At 32.4% G+C, this 25,014-nt stretch overlaps 3 protein-coding genes across 3 annotated transcripts in view; 2 read left to right on the plus strand and 1 right to left on the minus strand.

The window, feature by feature from the left end:
• Nucleotides 1-1,998: 1,998 nt before the first annotated feature.
• On the plus strand, nucleotides 1,999-3,905 carry LOC110024445. The gene is made up of 2 exons (XM_020724413.1): nucleotides 1,999-2,291; nucleotides 3,301-3,905. Exons 1-2 carry the CDS (start codon nucleotides 2,144-2,146, stop codon nucleotides 3,735-3,737), a joined length of 585 nt encoding a protein of 194 aa, XP_020580072.1. The 5' UTR covers nucleotides 1,999-2,143; the 3' UTR covers nucleotides 3,738-3,905.
• Nucleotides 3,906-10,905: 7,000 nt separating this feature from the next.
• LOC110024450 lies at nucleotides 10,906-17,845 on the plus strand. The gene is made up of 2 exons (XM_020724418.1): nucleotides 10,906-11,112; nucleotides 17,110-17,845. The coding sequence occupies exons 1-2, from the start codon at nucleotides 11,025-11,027 to the stop codon at nucleotides 17,535-17,537; spliced, it is 516 nt and encodes a 171-aa protein (XP_020580077.1). The 5' UTR covers nucleotides 10,906-11,024; the 3' UTR covers nucleotides 17,538-17,845.
• A 3,745-nt stretch (nucleotides 17,846-21,590) lies between these two features.
• Nucleotides 21,591-25,014, minus strand: part of LOC110024449 (lysosomal Pro-X carboxypeptidase-like) — a 5,496-nt gene continuing 2,072 nt past the window's right edge. The window contains exons 4-9 of the mRNA XM_020724417.1: nucleotides 24,510-24,622; nucleotides 23,607-23,847; nucleotides 23,117-23,272; nucleotides 22,894-22,973; nucleotides 22,715-22,764; nucleotides 21,591-21,946 (exon numbers count right to left, since the gene is read on the minus strand). Coding sequence (XP_020580076.1) covers nucleotides 21,813-21,946; nucleotides 22,715-22,764; nucleotides 22,894-22,973; nucleotides 23,117-23,272; nucleotides 23,607-23,847; nucleotides 24,510-24,622 — 774 coding nt within the window. The 3' untranslated portion in view covers nucleotides 21,591-21,812. The remainder of the gene's footprint in view (nucleotides 21,947-22,714; nucleotides 22,765-22,893; nucleotides 22,974-23,116; nucleotides 23,273-23,606; nucleotides 23,848-24,509; nucleotides 24,623-25,014) is intronic.

Here is a 25,014-nt window from a genome sequence, read left to right on the forward strand (position 1 = left end):
CCAAGAACTTTGTGGGAGGCAACCCATATATATATATATATATATATATATATAAGATTTGGATGGTATAAATGATATGAATGATTCGGACGGAATAAATGTAAAAAATTAAAGTTTTGGTGTTAGATATGTAAATACATAAGAACTTGATGGTATGTAAGTAAATGCTCCATCGAATTATGATCAAAACATTGCAAGCTTTGGTTAAAGATGAGACAATTTAAGCCAAGTCGAAAGCGAGACGACAAAGCAATTGACGAACTTTAGAATATTGTCCCATAAACAGGCCAATTGAGAGTCTCGAATCTCGATTGATGGGTGCCAACTCAATAACTTATCTACACGACCAACTTCCGAGTCGTCACATAGCCTACAAACAATCTTATGCTAATTTTTAATTTATTTTATTTTCATTTTTGTCAATCATGCAGGCTTCAACATCGCTTCATACTTGAAATATTTTGGTTCCAACATATCCTTTATCACGATGAAATTTAAAAATTTCAGGACTTATACACCATTAATACATTTTCATTATTAGCAATTAAAAATCATGTGGACATTTGATTTCGGTGAATTTACAATCAAAATGACCGGTCTGACGAAACATACCCAATGATACCAAAGTTGGTCTAATTTGAGTCAAATCAAGCATGGATCAAGCCGTTTAGCCATTTTGGAAGCTTTGAGTTCATAATTTGAAGCTAAAATAGATTCCAATGAGAAGCTTACAATAAAATTGAATGTTTCGATGAGATAAATTTAAGTAGCCCAAGATTACTCAATTTTGACATAATTAAAACACTTAAATGTTCACAAAATATCGTCCAATCAAGAGAATCTCTACAGGTCGTCTGATAGGAGTAGTATGTATTCCTTCTTTATTTGCACCCCGGACTCTATAAACAGAGCCTCCCTCCCTCCCTCCCTCTTAAGAGGAGACCTAGACCTGAGTCTAGAGAAGGACCGAGAGAAGGAGTTTAGTTACAACGTGCGTCACGAAATCCTGACATACATTGTGAAAGAAAACTGTGCAGCAACACACTTCGAAGTAAGCACAAAAATGAACCCCAAAGACAAACGACACAGTAACATATCTTTAAGACGGTGCATTAACACACTTTGAAGACAGTGCATGAACGCATTCCAACGATGGTTTAATGACACCACCCCAAAGAAGATGTTGCAATGCTCCCAGAAGTTAGTGTAGTGATGTGCCTCAAAGATAGTGTAACAATGCACCTCGAAGATGATATAATGGTGTCACTCTAAAGAAAGTGCATGAAAGCACCTCGAAGATAGTATAACGACAACACCTTGAAGACTGTGCGACGACTCACCCTCTATGGTCCATGTGACCAACTCATCTCACGTGACTTAGAGCTCACACAATTTCCAACTCCAGCTCCTGTGGTTAGATTTGTAAAATTATACGCTTGTGCGGTATGTTTATAAATGTGCCCTTTTTCTTAATTAATTTTTTTTAACAGTCCTAAAAAATAAAAACCCGTTCTAACAAACATTACTCTTATAGGGGGCATTTAGTAGTACCTTTTAATCAGATTTATCATGGTTATAATTTATGGTTTAGGCTCCACATTTTGCATTCACTCAGGCTTAAATACATATTTAAAAAATTGAGTAAGGTTTAGTAGATTTACTAAATCCTACTTAAAGACCAAACATAAAACACCCCCATAAGAAGAGAAAATACTACGTGTGGCGACATGTCTGGACGTTGATCTGGATGCGACCAAACCGCCGTAAAGAGGAAATATTATGTCAGGACACTGTACGTCCGAACGGTCAACTACCAAACACTAAATCATCATACACCTAATCGACGGTCGACGTGGCGATCTGTGACTGACCATCCGGATCTGCAGACTTTCGAACCATTATCTGTAAGTGTAGTTATCACTGCTCCATAAGATAGTTCTACAGCCACACGCAATAAGAAAATTTTTAGAGATTTATAATTTTATAATTTAGGGTTTTCTAGTCGTCCATCTATCGGACAAATTCGCATCGGGTCGGAAATACCTAATTATTTTACTCAACAGAAATACTAAAAATTTAGATTTGCTGCTAGCGATACCATATAAATCATAGAAGTCGCGACTCCCAATCAACCAGCAATCCTATGTCTTCTTCTTCGGAGAAGATTTACACGAAGCTTTTTCTGTTCTCCAAAACCCTAAAAATGGCGCTCTCTGTGATTCTCCTGCTCTTCACTCAGCTCCTACTGCTTCAAACTCAGACCACTTTGGCTTTACCTTCCGTTCAACGAGGTATGGTTATATCAATACACAATTATAATCGATTTTCTTTTAATCCCCAAATATTGTCGCATCCTTTGTGATTTCTGTCTTTTTCTGAAACAAAAGAGGGCAAATCTACCATCGTTTTTGGAAATTACTTCTGCCACAAAATTGTTGCTTAGTTTACTCAAATGAAGCTTTTACAGAGTTCTATTAGGTAAGCAATAAATTATTTCTACACTTTACCTTCCTAATTGAAAAGGGTTTCTTCCGGGAATGATGAGAATTTCACCGACGTTTAGCTTTAATGATCATTATGTTATCTTTATTTAATTAAAGCTTAATTAACATTAAATATGAATTATTCATTTTGTTTGTTAGTTAAATGAAGTTTACGATGATAATTAAATTTATACTAATCATGTTTTCTGCAAATCAGAACTAAATGGTTAAACATATGCAAACATGTCCTATGCAATTAGAAGAATTATCGATGTGTTGTTTTCATAGTCATTGCTTTTGTTATTGCAAACCAACTACAATAATTCATGTATTTATTTATTTTTTGCATGCAATTCTATATATACTTCATAATATATGCTATCATACCAACCCAAACAAATAAGAAAGATCTAATTTCTATGTATTTACATATCTAAAACCTAAACTTCAATCTTTACATATATGCCAACTTACTCATACATGAAAAGATGTATTCCACATTTTTAAAGTTATAATAGTGGTTTGTTTGACAATATGAAAGATTTTGTTGTTTAATTGTAAAAAGTAAAACTCATATGTTAGATATATATGTAAATACATATGAATTGGGTGGTATGTATGCAAATGCCCCAACAAATAAAGATGGATTGCTAACACTTTTATTCTGCAACAACTTATGAACACTTTGAGCTCACATAAAAATACAGCTTTTAAAGTCATGATTGATTTCAAACTAAAATATGAAAGATTTGGGCGGTATAAATGTAAAGTATAAAGTTTTGATACAATACTTTCACTTCATCAAATCATGATCCAGGCGACCAAGAAATCAAAGCCCTTGCCCGCCCCCATCACAAAATTTTTCATCCACCAACAAACTCCTGCATCTATAGGCATTACCAAGATCCCCTGACGCTATCCCCCTGCGACGAATGCGATTCCTGGAACTATACTCCACAGAAGTTCCTGACTGTTGTGGGAACATATTACTGCCTGAAAGCCACTGGAGCTGGTCTTCCGGCCAAGCTCGTTATTGCGTGCGACGTCTCGGATTCTCAGTGGACTCCGTTGTTGGGATCGCAGAACGTTCATCTTTCGACGCAGCTGGCGGACGGAACAGTTCTTTGCTTGGATGTTGATGATGACAATAACATAGTGACCAATCCTTGCAGAAGTTTCAGCAGCGATTCTGAAGCTGCTAATGGTGACAGCCAGTGGTTTGAGATTAACACATTCAGCTACAGGAAAGCTTAGGGGAGGAAGATGGTGTTCATTAATTACCATGTCTTGTAAGTATTAAATAATCACTTAGTGTTAATTTTCATGTCAATTAACAGCTTTTGGAGTATTTTATGTAATGTATGTTTGATGAATAGTTGTGTTTTTATGCGTTGGATTTAAAAGCTTGTGTTATTTTTAATATTCTCTTTGTAGATTAAGCTTTGATTTATGATGACTACAATGGAATTTAGTGAAAAAAGAGGAGATTAGTGAGTATAACAGGCATTAATCATTAGTCATATTAATTAAGAGTGGCAGTTAATGGCTTCAGATTTCTTCAGTTGATACAAACATTAATCTTTCCCTACTCTAATTATTATTCATTTGAGGCAATACTTTAATTATCTATAACTGTACATTTTAAATATTATGTTTTAATATAAGAAAAGTAGAGGTTTAAATGAACCACTGCACTTCACGAACAACTCGAATCTGGCTCTTAATACTCGATCAAATTTATTTAAATTAGTAAATAAATAAATTTAAGCATTTTTAAAAGTGGAAGATTAATGTGTCTATAAGTACGGTTTAATATATTCGTTTATGTTCGTGAGCAAACTTATTTGTTTTTTAACGTGAAACTTATTGCATGATCTATAATTGATTATAATTTATTGAATTGCTTAATATCAAAATCTTTATTAATATGATGCAATTCATTTCTATTTCGTGACTTTAATAAACTAATTTGTTAGTATTTATTTATATCATTTGACTAAGAAAATTTACTTATAGTTTATATATTATCTTTTCTAATTGGATTAAAATCTTTAATCATTATTTTAAAATTTATTCAATTACTTATTTATTTAGATTTATAAAAAATATTTATTAATAACAATATATATATATATATAATGCTCATTTAGGGTGTTGGGCATTAATAGGCATTGGGAGTTACATCAATCAACTATGGACTTAGGGTGGTGTTTGGCAAATGTTTGATAAGATCTAGATTAATTGAAATAAATGCATTAATTTGAATGTAAACTTATAAATGTTCTTATTTTAGCCCTAATTAGAGAGGGATGAAGTACTATATTAAAACTTAAATTATGTGAAATTGTTCTTGGAAGTAATTGTTGAGGAATTGTTGATGAAGGATTATAATGAATACTTGAAATTGGACATTCATGAACATCAAGAGTAACTTTTGTTAACTATGGATGTTTGGCGATGTTGTTTGGTGAGTATTTGATGTTGAAGAAATATGATAACAGAGGCTGGGAGCTGAAAGTTGTTGGATTTTAATTAACTATAGATATTGAAAAATATTAGTTGACAAACATTTAACAATGTGAAAACTTATGACAATATGCAGGTATGACATTATTTATTAAACGTTTAAAGTTAGTAAAGGGACAGTATCGATATCAAAAGACAAACGATGGGAATGCCAAATGATGTATGTTGAAGAGCATTTGATAGTAAGCGATAGCGAGTATAAACGATGGTTGATGACCTGACGCAGTTGGTGATTGATAATGTGTGTTAATGTTAGGCATTAGTCTCAGTAGAAGGTTGTTGTTGAATGGTAAATAATTATCAGAAACACCATTAGTCCACGACCGATATAAGGCTATGGGCAAAGACAATCATCAAATTAGTGGAAGATGACTACAAATGTTGATTGATTATGAATGTCATCTTGGGCGATCATTGGTATTAGGTAATGGATGACATTTAGTGTTGACATTAGCTAATGGCTAGCATTTGCCAATGATAATGAATAGCATTCGCTCGATCAAAAGTTGACATTAGAGGGATAAAAGTCAAGCTATAAACGGTGGTGAGGGTTTGTGTTGGCCAATTATTGCCAAAAGATAATAAGTTATTGTTGAATTTACTCGTGCAGTAAATAATAGAGGGCATCAACATTGTATGGGGATCAATGAAGAGTGCTCGTGATGATTGACAAATTATGTTGTGCGAAGAGCAATTGTGGGTGTATACATCAATTGATGGCTAGTGTTAGTTGGTAGGCCATAAATAGTATTGATGTTAATGAGCTTCGGGTGACATATTGTTGCAAAGCGGATGCCAAAATAATTTGAAGAGGCCATAAATATTAAATTTAAGGTAATTGGAAAGAGTAATGAAAATCCTCAATTTGCATAAAGAAAATTTACATACATACCATTCAATTCTTATGCATGCACATATCTAGGACCTAAACATCAATTTTGACATATGTGCCATCTTATCTGTGCACGGAAGTCTGTATTTAATATTTTAGAAGTTAAAATAATGACATTTTCGATGTGATATGAAAGATTTAGACGGTATAAATGTAAAAAAAAACTTAATTTGTGTCAGATATGTAAATACAAATATTGATATTTGCATGACTTTCTTGGCACTTCAATCCTTTCAGCCATAAATTTGTTCAGTTGGAGGCTTGAGTGGTCCCAAATTAAAATTGACAGCATAATTTGATTTTTTAATTGAAAATTCATTTTTGAATATATAAACTTTACACTAGTCATATGATGCACATCCTTCACTCTTTATGAGGGATTTTTTTATAATTACCCTAAAAAAATTGAATATGATATTTTAACCCTCTAATTTTTAACATTTTACCCATCCAAAACTTTTACTAAAAACGGGTAAAAGAGGATGGCTGTAATGAATAAAGTGATTAAAATGTTATATTTAAAGTTATATTCAGTGTCTTAGATGATTGATACGTAAAAATCCTTTTTTTATAATTATTAATTTTCTTTTTATTTGAATAAAATATATTTAATGGTGATGATGTTTTGAATGTTTTTAAAAATAAGTTGATTTTTAAAAAAAAATATATATATAATAATAAAGATGATTAAAAATACATTAAATAAATACGCTGTTAAAACAAAAGCATAAATAAAACTAAATATAAAAAAAAACTAAGATGGACATTCAACAAACACTATAGGAGAAGCGCATATTAGCGTCCGAAATTTGCATTGGAATATTCCGACACAAATGTTAGGGTTGAATTTGCGAGCGCTAAGAGGCGAATAATAAATTTTAATAATTGCGTCCGATTTTGTGCCCGATTTACGCTTGAAAATTTGACAGAAAAAGCACTCTGAAAATAGTGAAACTTTGTTTAGAGTAGCGACATTTTTTTGCATCCTATTTGCATCAAACTAAGCAACGCAAAACCTTTATTTGTTAGCGTTTAACCAAGTGAGACGCAAATCCTACGGAAATCCGACCAAATTACCTAATATTCGCATCTCTTGAGCCTAAATTTCATTTATTTCCTCTCTGTGACATGTCATCCTCCCTTTTGCTCGAATCCCTCGCTCTCCACTTTCGCTCAAAACCATCGTCCGTCGCAATTCAGTCGCCATTAGGGCTAGCTAGCTTAGCCGGGAAAGTAATGAAGTTACTCGTCTTACAGAGACCACCGAAACTCTCATAGTTCTCATCCTTCCCCTTCACTCCAATCAGAAAATTATTAGGAAGGTAATTCCTTTTGTGCCTTTAAATCATTCGCATTTAAATTTTTGTTTAGTTATGTAAATGTGGTATAGATGTAAAAGTTGAAGTTTAGGTGTTAGGTTTGTGGTATGTATGTAAAAATTGAATTTTAGGTGTTAGGTATGTATATACATAAAAATGGAGTGGTATGTATGAATATCTTCATAAGAAATGAACCTTAGGTGTTAGCTATGTATATACATAAGTATTGAGTGGTATGCATGAAATCTTCATAAAAGTTAAAGCGTAGGGGTTAGCTATGTAAATACATACGTATTGAGTGGTATGTATTTACCTCTTAGTAGAAATCAAGTTGGTTTGTTGAAGTGAAGCAATATATGCATCGGGTCTTGTTTAAAATGATGGTGATATAGAATGCGAAGTTATTACTAAAATTCACGTTGGTTAGTTGAAGTAAATGAATGCCACGATCGAGTCTATTGTTCCAAACGATGGTGATATAGATGAGGATGTTATTAGTAAAATTGAAGATGGTTGGTTGAATTGGAGGAATGCATCGCTCGGTCAAATTTTTGAAGTGAGGGTGATATAAATAGGGATGCTATTAGTTGAATTAATCTTGGTTGGTTGAAGAAGAGGAGTGCATCGGGTTTTGTTCAAAGTGATGGTGATATAGATGGGTTTGTTATTAGTAGAATTTAAGTTGGTTGCTTGCAATTGGTTGTTGACCAAGTAGTGTCGACTTCTTATTATAAGTATTGACTAATTTTTATTTTCGTAGTAGTTGACTGACCCGTAAAACTACATCTATGTTGCATACGAATATCCATAATTTTGGAGCTTGGGTGTATAACAAATTGTATCCTGGACAAAAATGATTCACAGATAAGCTCTTGAATATCATTGAGGAATTTGTGCAAGTGACATTACAACTGCACATCTATCTTTCTAAGGGTAAGTTCTGTTATCCTTGCGCGAAACACAAATATCAAGCACTTTTACCACCCGACGAAGTTAAGTTGAATCTTTACCTCAAGGGATTCAAACCTAATTATTGTTACTGGACTGCACATAGTGAGCCAAAACCTGAAGTACAGTTGGATCAAGGAGGTGTCTCGACAAGTTATGCTCCCATGGAGAGGAATTTGATTCTAATTGTAAGTTAATTTGTTATGTTGTACTACTAAATGTTATTTTTTTGTTCTATCAATTCATTTGTAGTTTCTTATTTTGATAGGTACATCGCTCCAAAAGAAAAAAAAGATCAACTAAAAACACAGCTTTTGACAAACACTTTGATGATTACACTTACATACTTTGTTCGGTTACTTCAGATGATCATATGTAGAATGTATGAGCGTTTGTTTACATTTTTTGTTATGCTGTAACTGTTTAATTTTACAAATTTGTCGTGCATTAACCCTTCGAGCATTGGAATAATTTTTTTTTTTTTTTTTTTTTTTTTTTTTTTTTTTTTTTTTTTTTTGCGTCGTGGTCAAATTTTATGTTAATCTTATAAATGTGGAGTTACATGTGAGCTTTTATTCACGTGACTCATGAATGTTTTTATTTATTTATGATTCAAGGATCTATTTTTCTACTATTGTTGTTATAATTTATAAGATTCCTTGAAGTGATTTTTTTTATATGAGATTATAATAATTTTATTTTATTTAATACAATAGAAGCAAGTCCTTTGAAAATTTAAAGTGGATTACATACATATTCTTTAAATCTGAAAAATCACAAGAATCTCGTAACGGTTCGTTTAGTGGTTATGGTTGATTGAAGTTATAATATTTTTAATATATTTAATTTTTTTTTTAAATTTATTTTTGACTGTTATATTTACAAAATATGAATTTAAACTACCCAAATTTATTGAAATTTTTCGAGACATTTTTTTAAACTCGAAATCATCATGATTCAAAATAAGTTATTTGTATGAAATTAAATGACATTTTAGACACCCCTCATTGTATCTTCATTCGGTCATGTAAATTATTTATGCATAATTTCAAGTAATTAACTAGCATTAATATGAAATAATGTCTTTAGTTCCATCAGTATTATATTGCACTCAAAGGTAGCTATAATCATAAAAATTATTAACAAAATTATATTAATATTTTTTGAAGAAGGGGGATTCCAATTATTAATATTTTTAACTATTTGTTATTTTTTAAATAACCATAATCAAACAAATCTCATCATATTAATTATGTTTAATCTAGGGGTGTAAACGTAAGCGCGTTTTAGTTTCTTAACGAACGAACCGAACACGAGCTGTTCGCGAACGACTAGCCAATTTGACATCCCTAATATTAATATATAAAAATAATATTATATATTAATTATATAACTTATATTATATAAATATACAATATCTATATTAGTATATTACTACTATAGTATATTAATATATTATTATTATTATTTTATTATATATTATAATTTATAAAATTTAATGTTTTAAAATATAATAAATTTTTTATATATAATTATTTTATATTATTTTAAATTTCAAACAATAACGATTCGAACACGAACGAACGCATCACTGTTCATGTTTGGTTCGTTTAACTAACCGAACGAAAAAAATTTGTTCGCGTTTGTCTCGTTTACTTATCGAACGAATCGAACACGAATTCATTGACGAACCGAACACGAACTGTTCGCGAACAACGAGTTTTTTTTACAGCCCTAGTTCAATTTATTCAACTAATTACCTCTCAACTAAATTTAATTAACATCGTGATGCCCTAAGAAAAACTCAAGAACCTTAATTGCTATCAAAGAATTGTATTTCTTTTTAGGAAGATTTATATTTACTCAATTCTTGTGTATTTACGTATATCTAACACCTATATTCTTGGATTTTGGCCCATAACCTAAAAAAGCATAATTCTAAAAAATACTCTTATTTTTAACACCATAAACTTTTAGATTATTTTTCTTTTTGTTCATCATTTCTCTCTTTGTATTTCGGTAGTTTGTTGGTGGTTCTGCTACTTCTGCTTGTTTTCTTTACGGTGCTTCTTATTCTGGTGGACTGCTTCTTCTTTTTATGAGGATTTGTTGTTGCTGATTGGAGTGCTGCTTTGTGGTTATTTCGTGTTGCTGCTGTTCAGTTGTCGTTATTGTTGGATTGTTTTAGTTGCTGGGTTATTGTATTATTGTTGGTGTTTTTCTTTTTTGTTATTCATCATATGAGTTGTAATATGAGATATCATTTTGTAACTCGTTTTGTTCTTTTTGAATAGAGTTGGGTATGATCCTTACATTTTCTCAAAAAAAAAAAAAAAAAAAAAAAAAAAAAAAAAAAGACATTTTTTTCTAAAAATCGAGAACTAAAATAACCCTTTTAAATAGTTTAGGGACCATTTTGACAATTTTCTCGATATTTAAATATATAATAATTAAATGATATGTATGTAAATGCCTCTAGTGTTAAGGTGAGTGCACATAATTTTATCTCATCATGTTGAAATATTTGTTCCCTTATCTACAACACAGTGATTGACGATATAATTTCTCACTATGAGATCATGAGTTCACATCGCTCATGTTGCTCGTTTAGCTCTCTTTTCTAAATAATAAATGTATTAATTACTTACTCAAAATACCTAAATTCTACCTAAATTCAATACAGATTTAAATATTTTATATATTTGCTGTATATTTCTCATTCAAAGCAGGTGGTTAAGTAGCTGATCAGCGGGCCGGAGGAGAAGAAGAGGGAGAGGGAGGGAGAGCGGCATAAACAACCTTCCGTTGTTGAAGAAGACTCGAAGAGGGTTGAAACGTTTCCACAGATCCCTAACCATGCTGTCTTCTGTGATTTCTCTGCTCTCCTCGCAGTTGCTATTGCTTCAAACTCATAATCCTCCGGCTTTGCCTTCCATTCCCACAGGTTTGATTTTAACCTTTTTTTTTTTTGTTTCGCCGCCGTAGATATTTGTAATTAGTTGCATAGATTCGTTCTCTCTAAATTTCCTGGAACATTTTCTCTCTATGATTTTCTTTATTGGAATCAGTCTGCATAAGAGCAGAGTTCTTCCTCTGAGAAGTGTGCTGATGTTCTTATTTTATAAGAGGGATTCATACCTTAGGTTGTAAACCGTTTCGAGTTTTATGTGATTTCTGATTTTGTTTCAGAAAATAAAGAGGCGATTCCGCCATGGTTGGATCCTGCTATAATATTAATCTGAGTGTTGTTTAAGTAGTTCAAAAGAAAGATTTTGGAAGTTTCAGTTGATAAGTTGGGGCAGAATTTTAGAAGAAAACACAAGATAAAGCTGAATCATTTAGGAGAAATGAGAACAAAAATCCAAGTAATTAAGATGTTTTAAGTGCTTTGAGATTCGTAATTTATATCAAGTATCATGATTAATTTAATGATAAATTAATGATATTAATAATAATGAATTACAAATTACAGGTATAGGAATACCATTTCATATAATTAATTCACCTCAGTTTAACTCTTGTTTGAAGACAACAAATTCAAATGTATTGGTTTGCTTCCATTTGTTGTTCTGCAGGTTTAATCTTTATTGATATTCCATCTAATGGATGGTTTTGGTTTACTCTTATTTTTCAAAAAAAAATCATGCCTATATAGTTCAAGATATAAAATATATTTTAGAAAGCAATAATAGTATTTCATATCTCAAGCTTATTTTATTTTTGAAGGAAAGAGAAATAACTTCACTTAAAAATTTCAAAATAAAATGGAGTAAATTGCCTGTTGAAAAAATATTGTGTCTAGAGTAATAACGCAAACTACTTCCATACAACGAATGCGATACACTGGGGGCGACATTTTGTTTCTCTCTTCTGTTCCATCCGGTGTATCACGTCCGTTATCCGAACGTAGCTTTGTCACTGGACTCCGGACGCAATATTTTTTTCGTTCAACAGGTGACTCGCTTTACTACATCAAAAATATTTACTAAAGAAGAAATGCTCATCACTTGTTTAATGGGTAGAACTATTATTTATTTATTTTTTCTCATTGTTTTTCTAAATGATTTAAACACTGTCATTGTTGGTCCCAAGCCCGAATGTGAAAAGTGGAGGGTTGTGTTAGGTAATCAACATACATCATAAAACTTGTCGAAAAAATCATGACATGAATCCTTTTGATCATTGTGTAAGAGCTAGGGCGTCCCCTGGAAGCGACTTGTTGTATAACTTGAATATAGTGAAAAGTATGCAAGAGCTGCTACACCGACGTCGGGGTTTAGTGTTAAATAAGCAAGGGTTGCCACATTACAGACGAATGCGTGTAAAGAAGTTAGTCAATGAAACTAATGAAATCAATATTATGATAAAATTTTGGAATTAGATGATCTTATGATTCATAGAAAGATTAATACCTTATGTATTTAAGAAACTAAATGAGTTGGAGAAAATACCAAGGAGATTGATAACTTAGGTTTTAAACTTTGGTGTTCTGATAAGGGTTGCACTAAAAATGATGTACGTGTAATTATAGATAAGAGTTTAAAAGATAATTTTGTAAAAATTAATAAAGTTAGAGATAGAATTATATACCTTAAGATTATCATTGAGACTAAGATTTTTAATATTATAAGTGCTTATGCTCCTCAAGTAGGTTTAGATATAGGGTCTAAAGATAAATTTTAGAATGACTTGGAAGACTTAATACAAATTGTACCTCTTGAAGAAAGAATTTTTATTTGAGGAGTTTTAAATAGATGTCGATAGAGTGGTAGAAGATTTCAGAAATATTCATGGAGGCTACAGTTTTGGAGTGAATAATGAAGAAGGTAGAGCTATTTTAGATTTCTCTTTAGCATATGATTTTGTTATTACTAATACTTTATTAAAAAAAAAAAAGATGAGCATCTTATTACTTATAAGAATGAATCTAATAAAACAAAAATTGATTATTTTCTTATGAGAAGAAAAAATTGTTGAAATTGGAAAGATTGTAAGGTCATTCCAAGTGAGGATTTAAGCACTCAACATCGTTTATTAGTTCTAGATTTTAAAATGAAGAGTTGTAAAATAAAAAATACTAGAACCTATCATCGTAGAATTAGACGGGGGAACATAAAAGACACATAAAATTATTTTTATGAGTAAAATTCAAGATTTCAGAATTTGGGATGTTTATGATGAATCAAATGCTATGTGGGATAAAATAACAATTCCTATTAAACAAGTAACAAAAGGTGTCCTCAGAGAATCAAAAGAAAAAATTTCTATAAATAAAAATAGTCTATAAATAAAAATAGTTGGTGACAGAATAATAATATGCAAGAAAAGATAAAATATAAGAAATGATGTTATAAAAATTGGTTTAAATGTAACAACTTAGAGAATTGGGAAAAATATCAAACGGTCTGCAGCGAGGGTAAAAGAACAATCTGTGACGCTAAAAATTCTGCTTTTAATTATCTTTATAATAGATTAGATACTAAATAATGTGAAAAATATATGCATAAACTAGTCAAACAAAAAGAAAAGAAAAATAAAAATATAACTCAAGTAAAGTGAATTAAATAAAAAAGTGTTTTTCTTATAAAAAAATATTAAACAAAGGTGGTTGAGTTATTTATGCTGGACAGATCTACTATGGAAGCTATATATTTATTGATAGGTTTGATGGAGAAGTTGAGAGATAGTAAGGAGAATCTACATTTGATTTTTATTGATTTCGAAAAAGCTTACGATAAGGTTCTAAGAGATATCCTTTGGAGAGTGCTTGAGAAGAAAGGCACTGATATGACTTATATTCAAGTCATTAAAGATAAGTATAATAGAGTTGTTACTTGTGTTTGAACTGAAGAATGATTGACCAAATATTTTCCTAGTTTTGTTGGATTACATCAAGGATCGGCTTTAACCCCATACCTTTTTGCTTTAGTTTTGGATGGTTTTACTGGACATTTACAGGAGGATGTACCTTGGTGTATGCTTTTCGTTGATGATATCCTTCTCTTGGATAAGATGAAGAAAAAGCCCAGAAAAAAAATTGAATTATGGAGTTCTACATTGGAGTTTAAAGGCCTTCATTTGAGTAGAACTAAAACTGATTACATGGAATGTAATTTTACTAATAGTAGCTCTAGTGTCAAAAGTGTAACTTTGGGTGATCAAATTATTAAAAGATGTGAACGATTTAGATATCTCGGGTCTATTGTTCAAAGCGATGGTGATATGGATGGGGATGTTAATAGTAGAATTCTAGTTAGTTGGTTGTAGTGGAGGAATGCTTAGGGCCATTTGTGTGATAGAAAAGTACCACTTAGACTAAAATGAAAATTTTATAAGACGGTGGTGAGACCTGCAATGCTCTACGACGCTGAATGTTGGCCTTTAAAAGAGAAGTATAGTGCTAAGTTAAGTGTTGCCGAGATGAGAATTATTAGGTGGATGAGTGGCTTTACAATTAGAGACAAAATGCAACTGTTTATATCCGAGATAGGGTTGGTGTAGCTCCTGTGACGAACAAAATTAGAGAAAGTCGTCTTAGATGGTTTGGTCACATTAAGCGTCGACCATCTGATGATCCGATTTAGAGAGTAGATGTTTTAGATTCGACTTATGCTAAGAAAGGCAGAGGTAGACCTCGGAAGACTTGGGCTTATTGTATAAAAAATGATCTTAATTTATTAGAACTAAATGAAAATATGACACTAAATAGGACACAATGGAGAAACAAGATTCATGTAGCCGACCCCATGTAGTGAGATTAAGGCTTTGTTGTTGTTGTTTTTCTAAATGATTTAGCTTTAATTGATGTTTTCTTAAAAAATTAGTCTTCTTTTTTTGGAGTGAATGGAGTTTTCAGCTCACAAAATCAAGGTTGTTTTGCCATAAGTAGGATTCAATAACTTCTATAAATTCAAATTCAGTAAACTTGTAAGTTGATTTGAATCTAAAAATTGCTTGTCATGGCAACTTTTACAGCTTAATTTATAGTTTAACGTTTTGTTTTAGGATTTAAGATTTGTAAGAGTAAAAAGTGTTGTAAATGAAGGAATTTATCAAATAATAGGATAAAATGCTCATTCTTCAATATAAGATTTATGCATTTCAACAATTTTGTTTCGTTGTATGGTCTTGTATACACCTTCACTTATCTATGTATCCATATTAATAGGTGCTTCAGAATTTTATGCAAATCCCTCTTTTGAAGGTAAATTGGACCCTGATTCTCTCTACATGTATAAAACCTTGAGTGCTCAATCTTTCCTTACAGAAAATAATTTTTTAGTTAAATCAGTTTGGAATTCTTCATGAGCAACAAGTCTTTTGTGTGCATATTCTGTTCAATATTTTTTGTGATATAATCATGTCTTGCTCCATATGGCTGAATTCTTATTAACAACGTAATTTTTATTGAACTGAACTTAGTTATTAATGACTTTATTGCTTAACTACTGAATCGATATAGCATGATTTCATTACAACTTTATCGAATTTGTTTGTTTGTAGAATGTATTCTTATCAGATACTATTTCTGCGAGACCTATTGGAAAAATAAGAGGTAACACGATAGAAAATCTGAATCTTATTTTTTGTTTCAAACAGTAGAAAAATGTACTTTTTAAAATGTGATAAACAGTCAATTGTTAGCCTAAAAATTAAGAAACGAATTAATATATAATATTGGCAATCAAAAACAAAGCATGATTTTGGACAGATTTTTGAGGTGGGCAATCATCCTGCTATTGATAATATTAATACTCTCCCCTCAAATTGGTGAATAGATGTTATGCATGCCCAACTTATTGACATGCACCAGGTGCTGCAAAGCTTGGGTGGCACACGCAAGTGTATGTGGCGTATTAGTAGTACCAGAATTGGAGAGTCCGGTTGTCGATCCTATAAGGAACAAGATGAATTTAATTAAGAAAAGTTCTACCCTACAGATGTCGATCCTATCCTGAAATGTTGATTTGATGTAAATCCTAAAAAATCAATTATAAGTCCACAACAGAGAAATTGAAGGGTTCAAGTACTTAAAAGTTCTCCCTTGAAATGATTCAAATAAGACTTTGAAATGTGAAAGTTCCGTGTAGAAAATCACGGTGACAAACGGGAACAATACTCTTCTTTACCCCCTTCCGGTATCATAAAGAAGTTTGGCTAGACAATAGGTTTATTTTCATAAAACCTACTTCTAACCCAATCAAAACATTCTCGCTTTATATTTGCATCACCATTCAGTTTATATTCCTATTCCATTGGCTAACGTGATTAACTTAGTTGATTCCATTATTATTTTTTTGGAGACTCATAACTCACAACCGATTTTAACAAATCATATGACCAAAATGAAATATAAAGTAAGATTGGAAAGTTAATCATCATCGGAAATAAATTAATTCAAAATCAAACAAAAAATTTCACACCTATTAATCTTACTTTCCCATTCTAAGGGAGAAAAATAATATTACTCACTACTCAAGTTTGAATACAAATAAACTCATTTGATTGACAGAGAAATCAAATACAGAAGCCTTGAATGTAAAATATGACAATCCAGAAAGTAAACTTTAGAAAAGAACTTATCTCTCTTCTTCACAATTGATAACAGTTGTAAATACAAGCAATTGTCTCTTAAATTCTCTCACACCTCACTTCTTCTTCTGTTGTTGATCTATCTCCCCTCTCGTTCCTCACTCAAGAATTCTTGGCAGAAGAAAAATAAATAAATAAAAGCCCCCAAAATTAAGAATTTTTATAATATAATATATTTTTTATCAAAGTTGATTAGATTTTCTATCTCTTCTAACAAGAAATACTTACATTTGGGGCAGTAGCTACGTTGTAACATCATCGAGATCTTTCATGGCCACTTTCTTAAAATGAATAGCTTCTGATACATATTTGTTACCTCCTGAAAAACTTACTTCGACTGATCATGCAGGCCACGAAGCAAGCACCGCCATTGTCCGCCCGCGCCTCAAAATCTTCCACCCACCATCTAATTCCTGCATCTTCAGGCTGCGCTACGAGGATCCCCTGATCCTCGCGCCATGCGAACAGAGCGATTCATGGAAATACACTCCGCAGAAGTTCTTGAATATCACCGGAACATACTTCTGCCTGAAAGCGGTCGGACCCAATCTCCCCGCCATACTCAGCATTGCGTGCGACGAATCGGATTCCCAATGGATTCCGGTGTCGGGATCGCAGACGACTCATCTCTCGACGCAGATGAAGGACGGATCTGTGCTCTGTTTGGATGTTGACGAGGACGGCACCATTGTCACCAACCGTTGCAGAGGTTTCAGCGGTGACGCTGAAGCTGCCGGTGGTGACAGCCAGTGGTTTCAGATTCGTTCCTTCAGCTAAAACCAAGATTTTGTGGTTGAGACAACCGTTTGTTTACGTTTGATTTGAAATTGCCCCTTAAGAAAAAGATATTGAGTATGACTCCGAAAGTAAAATTATGTTCGGATTGTTATAGAAATATTCCACCAGCGTTATTTGTGAAAAATGAAGTAATATTGGAATCTTTCCCCGCGTTACTTGATTTGGGGTTGTGTTATTCCAACAATAACATAGTAAAAGTTGAAATAACACGGGAAATATGACGAATAACATAGCCCCAAATCAAGTAACGCAGTTGAATATTCCAATAACACCACAAAATAATTAAATAACACCACATAATACTCGAATAACACTTCATTTTTTTACAAATAGCACTGATGGAATATTCCTATAACACAGCGGGATATTCCATTAACACAGCTACTATTGAACTCTGAACGTACCTCTACGTTCGGAGTCCTAACGTAATATGCGCTATAAAATTAACTAGAAAAAAATATAAATATATGGAGTTGGATTTGAGCCTGCACTAATTTTGTGCAACATAAGATGCTAAACATCATATCCACAAGATCATACTAATTTTTATGAATTAAATTTTGATATATATCTATAGAATATGTTATTATATAAATGATATATATAATTTTTTTTTTTATTTTGAGTTAAAATTGGTCGAATTTGATTTAGCAAAGAGTTGTTTGTTTGTTTAGAAGATTTGTTTGTGTTTGACTCGTTAGCTTACAAATGATTCAAACATGAACTGCTCGCGAACAATGATCTTTTTGGACAGCCCTAGATGTATGTGATGTGTTGCATATGTTTGAAGAATGATTTGTTTCAACTTAGAGTTTAACTTTTGTTTTGTCTTTGCTTTTTTTTTTCTTAGCTAGACTATTTACATACATACCAAGTAATTCCTAAGTTTTTAGAAATGTAACACTTGAAGTTTATGAGTTAGATTTGTGTGTTGCATACATGTAAAAAGTGAAGTTTATATATATATATATATATAGGAATTGGGGTTTAGATGTAAATGCCTCTTTTGGAGGGAGATGGAAGGAGATGACTTGAAAATTGTGTGTTTTTCATGCGAGGATGGAGAGGTATATTTCATGCCTCTTTATGAGTTAGATGTGTTGGTTCATTTATATAATTTTATAAATGTAAGTAAAATATTAAAAGTTTGAAATCTAAATAAATAATGTTAAACATTGATTGGCTTGAGTCATTTAATACCATTTACATTCATACCTGCCATTTCCTATATATTTAGATAGCTAGCACCTAAGTTTTACTTGTTTTTATTTATACCACTCAAATCTTTTAAATCACATCAAATTTAAAAAATATTATTAATTTGACTTCAGAAAATGGAAAAACATTTTTTATGCATATGTAAAATGACATATATGTAAAAATTAAAGTTTAGGCAATAAATATGTAAATATGTAAAATTTAGCATTCCTCCATTTCAACCAACCAACTTGAATTTTACTAATAACATCCCCATCCATATCACCATCACTTTGAATAATATAATCGAGAATTTGAGATATCTAAAACGATCACACCTTTTAATGATTTACAACTCTGCCACAAGAACTACTGCAACTAAAATTCAATTCCATGTATTCAGTTTTAGATCTACTAACACGAAAGCTTTTAGACTCCAATGTAGACCTCCATATTTCAAATTTTTCTGAACTCTTGCTCGAGTCTTATCCACGAGAAGGATATCATTAGCGAAAAACATACATTAACGTACATCCTCATGTAAATGTCCAGTAAGAGCATCTATAACTAAAGCAAAAAGTTATGTGCTTAAAGCCAATCTCTTATGTAATCCAACTGAAATATGAAAAATATTTGGCCAATCCTCCTTTTGTTTGAACACAAGTAACAACTCTAATATACATATATTTAATGACTTGAATATAAGTCACGTCAACACTTTTCTTCTCTAGAACTCTCCAAGGATTTCTTTTGGAACCTCATCGAAAGCTTTTTCTAAATCAATAAAAATCTTATGTCGATCCTCCTCATTCTCTCTATACTTCTCCATTAAACCTCTCCATAAATGTATAAATCCAAACTAATTATTAGAAAACTTTGTAGATGGACGATAGATTTATTTAATTCAGTCCAGAACATCGTTGAAATATCACTCCTTCCCCTCCTCTCTCAAGTGAAAAGAGGAGGTCTATTTATAGCGTCTAAGAGAGGCATTTTGGTTATTTGGTGAATAACTCATGTAACCACATGTTTGGATGTCTCATATTGATTTTTCTTGATTAGAGGGTTTTTTGTAATAGTTGGAGGGGCTTAATAATCTCAATGTTAAGGGAGTTTGTGCTGGTTGGATTCCTTTTATCAAGAAGATTGATTTGACTATAAAATATGTCAAATTTGGAGTTTATTTAATCATTCAATTAACAGTCTGACGCCTCCCAATGTGCTTAGATAGTTTGATCTTGATTTGATTGTACTAAGATTAAACCAATTTTTATATCATCAGATTCATCTTATGTAAACAAACAATTTGAATATAAACATGTTGAAATTGGGCTCTGGATGATCTTTAATTTGAATTTGAAGCATTTATTGCTTAAAAAAACGCCTCGAGATTTATGTCAAATAATAAAATTAATTAATAACATAGCTTTTTTTTCCCTTATTTTTGGGTGATGTACCTCATTTCCCAAAAATAATTGTTCCAAAATTTTATAGCATGCGTCATTTTGAGTTGTCCAATGTATTTTGTAAAGTTTGAATAAGGTTATCATTGCACAATTATCGGCGGATGGGCAGTTGTTGTCTAAAGATGGCTGCTGTTGTTGGACAATATTACTCCAATGTTGTAAGTGTCTAGAAGAGAATTCACACATGCATAAGCGCATATGTATGTTCATACAAGCAAATGAGTATAATTATGCATTAAGAAGCACTGGGATCCAAAAGTAAGTACAAACACGAGCAGGAAAAAAAATTAAAATTTTCTCTTCCGGAGAATTCACACGTGTTCAAGCGTACACATGTGCTCGTGCGTGTGCGCTTGTAAATTATTTAAAAGCAAAAAAAAAATTAAAATTTTCATCCTTGGTGCCAAAATTTTGAATTTTTTTCCTATAAACAAGACCATTGCGAGAGAGAGAAAGCACCACTCTCATTCACATATCGGAGTTCCCTTAAAGTTGTCGTTGCCTCCTCTCTTGGGATGGTGTTGCCCTATCTCCTATCCTGGGCTGGTATTTCCCCAAATTTCAGGTTTGTTTTCATGCCATCTTCAGAGCGGTTATTGACTTTTTTAGGGAATATTTTGTTTTCCTAATTAATACTCAAAATCCCAATGTCTAGGGGATCTCAACCTCCCAAAATCACAAGAAATGTCAAAACTCTAACAAGGTGGTATGACTTTGACTGAAGATGTCCTGATATTATTTTTGAAGAAATTCCACTTTTCAAACGACATGACAGTGAGGTTGCCAACTCTGATCGATCAAACATGTTCACCTCCCCTTGGATATATCACAATTTAAGAGGTAAACTATCGTTTCAGTCTAAGGCTCCCTCCAGTGCCCGAGTTAATGGATGTTTTATCAGTGACCAAAGTTAACATTTCACAATTCTCTTGTCGGGCAACGACAATCATTATCGAGATGATTTGCTTCTTCAGAAAATGTAGGGCTAACTTTGCTCCATGAATCTTAGCAAAGATGGCTAGGTTTGGTAGTGATACACATGACAAAATAGATTTCAGGAGTATGGCTTTGGGTTTTCACATGAAGGTCTGCACTCGGTTGGCTTTTAGCCTTGGCTCAGGGGCGATGCATATGACTAAGCGGGTCTTTTTGTCGTCCATTGGCTAGTCTGTTAAATCTCCTCGAGATTCATGTCGATGCGTTTCTGATGTACATATATATTTTTTGAATGAAATATATTGCTAGGAAATTTAATCATCTCGTGTAAGAGTACACGTAAAGTTTGATACATTAAATTCAAATTTGTATATTTTAAACATTCATTTATGCAACATCTGCTCTGCCACTTCATGAACATATTTAGTGATTTAAAAAAATAAATATGATTGCATTTTTCTTGCATGACCATAACCATATCTTTTCAGTTTTAGTTACATTAAATGAACTCTAATAATCTGTAGTATTTGATTGTCGTATGGCACGATTTTCCTTACATTTGCTCAGATGAGTATTTGATTGAAGTAAATAATCACAATGATTGATAATTTCAATTCATTTCCTTCACAACAGCTCCAAATTGGGGTCTATTTACTTATTTGTTTATCTTATATATTGCATTATATTCTTCTATCCAATTCTCCAAGATTTTAACCTCTGCATTCCTCTGTGAGATGAGCCATTCAGGATCTGCATCATTTGATCCCAATATATCCAAGCAATGCGACCCTAAATTACCACAATCATAAGAAAATAAAATAAAATAAAAACAATTTAAAAGAAAAAAAGAGAAATTATAAAAATAGTCCCTGACTATTTACATATGGTCGATGCAGTCACAGAGTTTATAAAAAGTGTCAAAAGATTTCTAGAATATCTTAAAATTGAATTCTAATAGTTCTTTATGGGAACTATTTCAACCCCAAATTAAAGATTTTGAAACTATTTTGATACTTCTATAAACTATAAGGCTAAAATCATCCTATGGAAATAGTCAAGGACAATTTTAACACGACCAAAGTGCGAAAATAGAAGCAACCGAAGTTTATAGAAGTGTCAAAATATTCACCGACTATTTACATGTGGTTGATTCAGCCACAGAGTTTATAAAAGTGTCAAAAGAGTTCCAAACTATGTTAAAATTGAGCTCTAATAGTTCTTTATGGGGACCATTTCAACCACAATTTAAAGAGTTTGAGACTATTTTAGTACTTCTATAAACCATGAGACTAAAACTGCCCAATGAAAACTATTTTAACACGAGCAAAGTGCCAAAATAGTCTTTGACCATTCACATGGAACCGTAGTTTATAGAAGTGTCAAAATTATCCAAATTATTTCAAAATCGAGCTTTAATAGCACTTTATGGTGACCATTCCGGTCACAATTTAAGAAAAATATTATCATTTTGACATTTCTATAAACTATGATTAAGAACAATCCCATATAAATACCCAATAATGAAAATCATTGAAAGAGTATGTAAAGATGCCAAACCTTTAGCCGTAACTAACGCCACAATACTATTAGATATTTTTTGTAGGACACTGCAAAATCATATATATTTATGCAAATAAAAATGTTAGTGCTCATTCAAATCGAAATATATATATATATATATATATATATATATGAAGAAAAAAGCCTTAATTAAATGTTATTAGGAAATGATGTACCCTCCACTGCTGTATGGATCCCTAAGACCGTTGGAGAATATAATGTTGCTTCCAAATCTTTTAAGCACGTCCTTAATTTTCTGTAGAATTATGTTAAAAATAATTAGGATTCTTAAGACTTAATTAGTTCCTGAGCTCAGGAGCTAATTAGGATTCTTAGTCTTAATTAAATTTAAAAAAAAGTTAAATTTAGATATTAATATCTAAGTTTAAAGAAAATTACATGACCGCCAAATTCTGTTGTGATCCAATGAGGGCGTGGATTCACATTAAATAATTGTTTACAGATCGAGCTCAAAGTCCTGAGGTCGAAAGGTGATGGCTCAAACATTGTACTATTGTTGCTGATACCTATAGGCATCACCATCTCGGTGCACACCTGCCAAAAATATATACATTATCATTTATTAAGGGTGCATTTGGAGCGGCTTGTGCTTATCCAGATAAGCCGTTTATTTAGAAACGCGGACTGCGAGGTTCGACTCGCATTCCACGTTTAGTATAAAAAACCAACTACGTTTTCGGGTAAGTTGCCCAAACTCAGTTTTCAAACGGTGAGACGACGTTTTCAAAACGCCACGGCAACGGATATGTCCTAAATGCAAAACATTGATTTACATATATACCAGTTAATACTTTTTTTTTTCTCATATATATGAAAAAAGGATTATAATTAAACTAATTAAGCTCTTAATTTAATAGAAATTACAGACCTGCCAACTCCATCCAGAAATCAAATCCTCGTCAGTGCCAGCAATGTCAAAGCACTTAGAACCTCCATAAACTGCTTTAATTCCAGAAACAATTCTTTGGAGCACAGAAGTTCCATTTGGTTCCTTATCAATTCCTGCACAAATTCTACTGACTGGCTTCATCTTCGGATCATCATACTGCGCACTTGCAGAGAACAGGCCCTCCAATCCATTTTTCAGGTCCTCAGAATTGTTCATCCGGCTTCATTAATTCGTCCATATCAAACAAATCATGCCATGTTTATTAGTGACACCACCGTAACGCACACTTTCTAAAAAAGTTTAGCTATAAACAACCTGAATAAAAGTTAACATGCGGCGGCAATTTAAAAATACCGTTTGAAAATTGTATTTGAGCAGCTTATCTGAAAGTACAAATGATTTTTAATACTAAACGCGAAACGTGGGTTGAACCCCGCGGTCCGCGTTTTCGGATAAGAGGCTTATCCGGATAAGCACAAACTACCTCAAACACATCCTTAATGGTGTGTTTAAAGCTGTATGTCACCTCCCAAAAGAGCACTTAGGGGTGGTGGGCAGTCCAGGACTTAAATACTGCTTTTCGGCCCTACACCTAGCCGATGTGGGACTTTTTGTCCATTATATTCTTCTCCGCCCAATCACGTGACACCCTCGTCACGGATCGGCTCCACCAAGGGTCTCACTGGACCATGAAGAGTCCACACACCTGGCAGGGAGTAATCTGCTCTGATACCACTTGTAACCTCCCAAAAGAGCTCTTAGGGGTGGTGGGCAGCCCAGGACTTAAATACTATTTTTCGGCCCTACACCTAGCCGATGTGGGACTTTTTGTCCGTGACATATAGCTGTTTGAAGATAACAACGATGAAATACTACGTTTACCTGCAGGTGTTGAACATTTGGCTTAATGAAGAAAGGCCATCTTTTTGTGCTGCCACTTTGTCAATCTCAGACCATGAAGTCTTAATAGTTTCATAGCAGCTCTTGCTGGTCTCCTGAGTTTTTAAATCACAGATTAGACTATAAGATAATTAAATTAATAAATTCTTCAATATATATATATTAAAGTGCCAAAATAGTCCTTCTTAACTGTCTACATTGGGTCATTTTAGTCTCAGACTTTATGAATATGCCAAAATAGTTCGTTGAATATTTAAATCGGAGCTGAAATAGTGGGGTACAACGATCCAATGTAAATAGTCAGGAAGCATTTTTGTTAGGTATGGCTCATATTGCTGAGTGAAGCGAGCAGAGTGAAGTGGGGCGAGCGAAACATCTGTCTAATTAGAGGAGTTTCATTAAGTGGGTTAGGCGGTACAATACAGAGTAATTTCATAATTACATATTATACACTAAAGTTATTATATATATATATATATATATATAT

The sequence above is a fragment of the Phalaenopsis equestris genome, unplaced genomic scaffold (assembly GCF_001263595.1).
Source record: "Phalaenopsis equestris unplaced genomic scaffold, ASM126359v1 Scaffold000256, whole genome shotgun sequence".
In the NCBI taxonomy this organism is placed as follows: Eukaryota; Viridiplantae; Streptophyta; class Magnoliopsida; order Asparagales; family Orchidaceae; genus Phalaenopsis; species Phalaenopsis equestris.